General features: G+C 40.7%; 1 protein-coding gene across 2 annotated transcripts in view; it reads left to right on the top strand.

The window, feature by feature from the left end:
* The first annotated feature begins 587 nt into the window (after positions 1-587).
* LOC107567669 (alpha-N-acetylneuraminide alpha-2,8-sialyltransferase-like) overlaps positions 588-3,621 on the top strand; it is a 16,535-nt gene continuing 13,501 nt past the window's right edge. For both annotated transcript variants that reach the window (XM_016253379.1, XM_016253380.1), the window contains exons 1-2: positions 588-1,315; positions 2,366-2,510. In XM_016253379.1, the coding sequence (XP_016108865.1) occupies positions 1,137-1,315; positions 2,366-2,510 (324 nt within the window). In that variant the 5' untranslated portion in view covers positions 588-1,136. The remainder of the gene's footprint in view (positions 1,316-2,365; positions 2,511-3,621) is intronic.

Raw genomic sequence — 3,621 nt, 5'->3', positions numbered from 1 at the left:
ACTTTATTCAACAATTCATCTCCTCTGCATCACCCTGTAGCACCATTATGCAGGGACAGACAGCTCTCAGATTCCATCAAAAATATCTTAATTTGTGTTCCGAAGATGAACGAAGGTCTTACAGGTTTGAAACGACACGAGGGTGAGTAATTAATGACAGACTTTTCACTTTTGGGTGAACTATCCCTTTAAGAATGATGTGGCTTTACACAACTGTAATTTATTACATTAGCAATAAATGGTTAGCCAGCATTACAGCATTAAGAATGGGTGTCTCAACTGTACCATGGTACTCTTTCAACTGTACAATATGGGTACAGTTAAGACAAAAAATGTGTATGAGCTAATTGTGAAAAATATAGGCTAAACTACTTTTATTATTAAACTATTATCAATTTATGATATTTAAGTACACACGCAAAAGAAATATAACGTGAAAGATCACTTCATTTTAGCATCTAGTTTTTGTGTAGTGATGAAAAAAGCAGATAGTGTCAGTCTTACCCTACGTTTCTCACAGGCTACCATTTGGAGGCAACACACTGTGCACACAGCAATAGGGGGCAGCACCGTAACAAATAATGAGGGCAATGATGCGTGCTAAAGCACTTGCAAACTGAGCTTTGTCTCTCACTTATTCGGAAGATTACATCCGAGACGGCCAGATTGGGAGGGAAGGCCTTACACTTTAATTTGCAGAGCGAGACACAGAAATGGGCCGTGATGGGGTCTTAAAGGCGATATGAAGCCGGATAGTGCAGAGATCAGATTTGTTGGAGAGTTCAAGACGGTTTGCAATAGGGGTGATGGGGGCAGGGGATATCTGGATCCCGTATAAAAACCCGTGAGATTCATCCTGCTGGTCCAGACGGAACCGATGAAGGTGATCGCATCCGCCGCATCCCAGAATAACTCGACTGTGATTTTGAGCGCATCCAACAGCAAAGCAGCAGTGAAGGAAATGAGGAGGAATTTCACTGTTGGCCTCTTTCACGCCGCGTAATGGAAATAGCAGGATAACGGTATTCCAGCGGCTTTTTGCTCCTAGTGGCCGCGACACCGGGAAAAAAAAACGGGTCAGCCGTGAGCACGAGTTTTTGAACTAAGTTAGGCATCTGTCTGATCAGATCGGCGGAATGGTGTTTTTGAGATGTCACCGGAGCAAATATATATGGGCCACTCTGGGTGTGTTGGCGTTTTTGTGGCTCTACATCTTCCCAGTGTACAGGATACCCAGCGATAAGGAAATGGTGGATGAGGTTCTGCGGCAGGGACAAATCTGGACCAGAAACCAAACCGGAGTAGATCTTTACAGGTATTTCAGTGCTTTTAGATTCGTCACATTAAAGTATTCATTCATTGTGAGCGTATCTGTGATGTGCAATGGCGCATATCTTAGATGAATTGGTACTGTGCGCGATTTGGAATGACATTTTAGTCTCAGGAGTCTCTCTCTCTAACTGTAATTAAGTAAATGGAGCGGCTGCACTCAGTGTCTCGTCCATGTAATCTGTCTCTCATGCTGACATACGAGTATTGCTGAGTGCAGACGTCTCCCCCGAAAACCCGATTAAGAGAACGCACATGCGCAAGAGAGGTAGAATCTGGTTTGAATCTGTCTCCCCGCTCTGAACTCCCGGAAAGGCTCGTATTTGTGACTTCACAAAGAGGCTGATTCTGTTGTTAGATTTGTTACATTTTATTATGATAATAAATATTTTTGCAACTGTTGCAAAAATGATTAACGTTCTATAATCAGCATATCATACTTTATTAAATTTGAAATAAATCGGTTGATCAAAATCGAAAAGAAAATAAAGGTCTTTAAAAGTCATTATTCACCTTTCCGTAAAACCTTAAAAAGGTATTCAGTCGGAGCAGAAAGTCATGGGATTAGAAGTTGTATGCATGGAGAAAAAACATAAATAAAAAGTAATAATAATATTATTTTACTCAGTGTTTTTGTCTTGTTCAAGTTACAAATGTCGAAACTTTTTTAAGTCGAGATACATTTAGAAAAGATGCTAAATGAAGGTTTTACGTATTGTTTTCTGAGAAATGTATCAAAATTAAGTGAGTTTGTGCTTAAAACAAGAGCAAATATCAATATCAAAGAGTCAGAAAAATTAACTTATTTTCCCTTTGAAAGGGTAATTTTTCTGACCTCATTGGCAGATATTTGTTCTTCTTTTAATCATAAATCTAGGCTACTTCATTTTGATAAATTTTATTGTGGCCCCCTTCCATTCATTCCTTGAATTTTCTTTGTTTGGTCTTACAAAGTCTTAAATTTAACTTAACAAAGCTGCAGTACTTATTTATTTATTTAGCTGAGATAGCCTTTGCTTCTGCTTTTTTTTTGCAGGAAGCTGCTGACAGAATGCTGTGACCCAAAGAGGATGTTTGCAGTTACTAAGGAGAACTCGCCAATAGGCAAAGTCTTGTGGTATGATGGGGAGATCTACCATTATCACACAGTCAACAATGAAACCTACCCATTCTTTGTTCAGGTACAATCTTTCATAAAAGTCAATGAGCCAAAAAATATGATTTTGCTGCAACAGCTTTATACTAGGATATAGATCTAGTAGTGGAGACTGGTGATTCTTGTGAAATGTAATTATTTATCTGAATCCAAGTCTGGCATCAGCTTTACATTTTGAAACAACATAAGACTCAAAATAGTAAAACTAATATTAAAGGCGTCATATGATGTTGCTAAAAAGAACATTATTTTGTGTATTTGGAGTAATGAAATGTGTTTGTGCGGTTTAAGGTTCAAAAAACATTATTTTCCACATACTGTACATTATTGTTTCTCCTCTTTGCCCCGCCTTTCTGAAACGCGTCGATTTTTTACAAATCTCATCGGTCTGAAATACCTCAAGCGTGTGACAGAAATGTTATGCCCCTACAATATTGTGATGCCGTGTCCCGGCCGGAGCGATGAGACAAAAACATTAAAACCCATTATAAACAAGGCATTTGTTGCATCCAGTGGGGACATAATTACGGATTATAATGACTTATACTGCCTTTTTATGCGTTGCATCACGCCGCGTAAACATAAAACCATGTCTGCATTTGTGATCGGAGAAATGACAAACAACAAGCGCTACTCTACACTGCTCAAACCTCGCGTTTGAATCGTCAGTGGCACATTCTTTAAAACGTACTTGCAGTCTGTGAGTCACAACAGCTGGCATTGTAGTCTACTCTACCAGGATCAGGAAACAGTCCTCCATAAAATGCGCTGCACATATCTGAATATTTGGGTTGAACTGTTCTGGAACAGTGTTGTAAATACAACTTAACCACAGATTTCTAGTCGTGTCCTCTTTCGGAAGGCCAAACAAAGTAGTTTCGCTTTCACAACGAAACACAGCGTCACACGCGGCGAGCTAGAGTGAGCGGCAGCCAGAGGCCTAGAGTAAGGAACGGCCCGCAGGCTAGAGTGAGCGGCGGCTGGCTTGAGTGAGCGGTGCAGCCGGCGGATTCGACAAAGGAATGTCCGGCGGGCTTGCGGCAACCACATGTGATGACCCCGGGCTGGACTCCGCTTCGTCCACGGTGAAGGCTGATCCGGTGATCCACAGCGCAAAGTTGATGTATTTCCTCAGC

Source organism: Sinocyclocheilus grahami, unplaced genomic scaffold (genome assembly GCF_001515645.1).
Source record: "Sinocyclocheilus grahami isolate Dianchi unplaced genomic scaffold, SAMN03320097.WGS_v1.1 scaffold1178.1, whole genome shotgun sequence".
Taxonomy (NCBI): Eukaryota; Metazoa; Chordata; class Actinopteri; order Cypriniformes; family Cyprinidae; genus Sinocyclocheilus; species Sinocyclocheilus grahami.
This window is presented reverse-complemented; position numbering and strand designations above follow the sequence as displayed.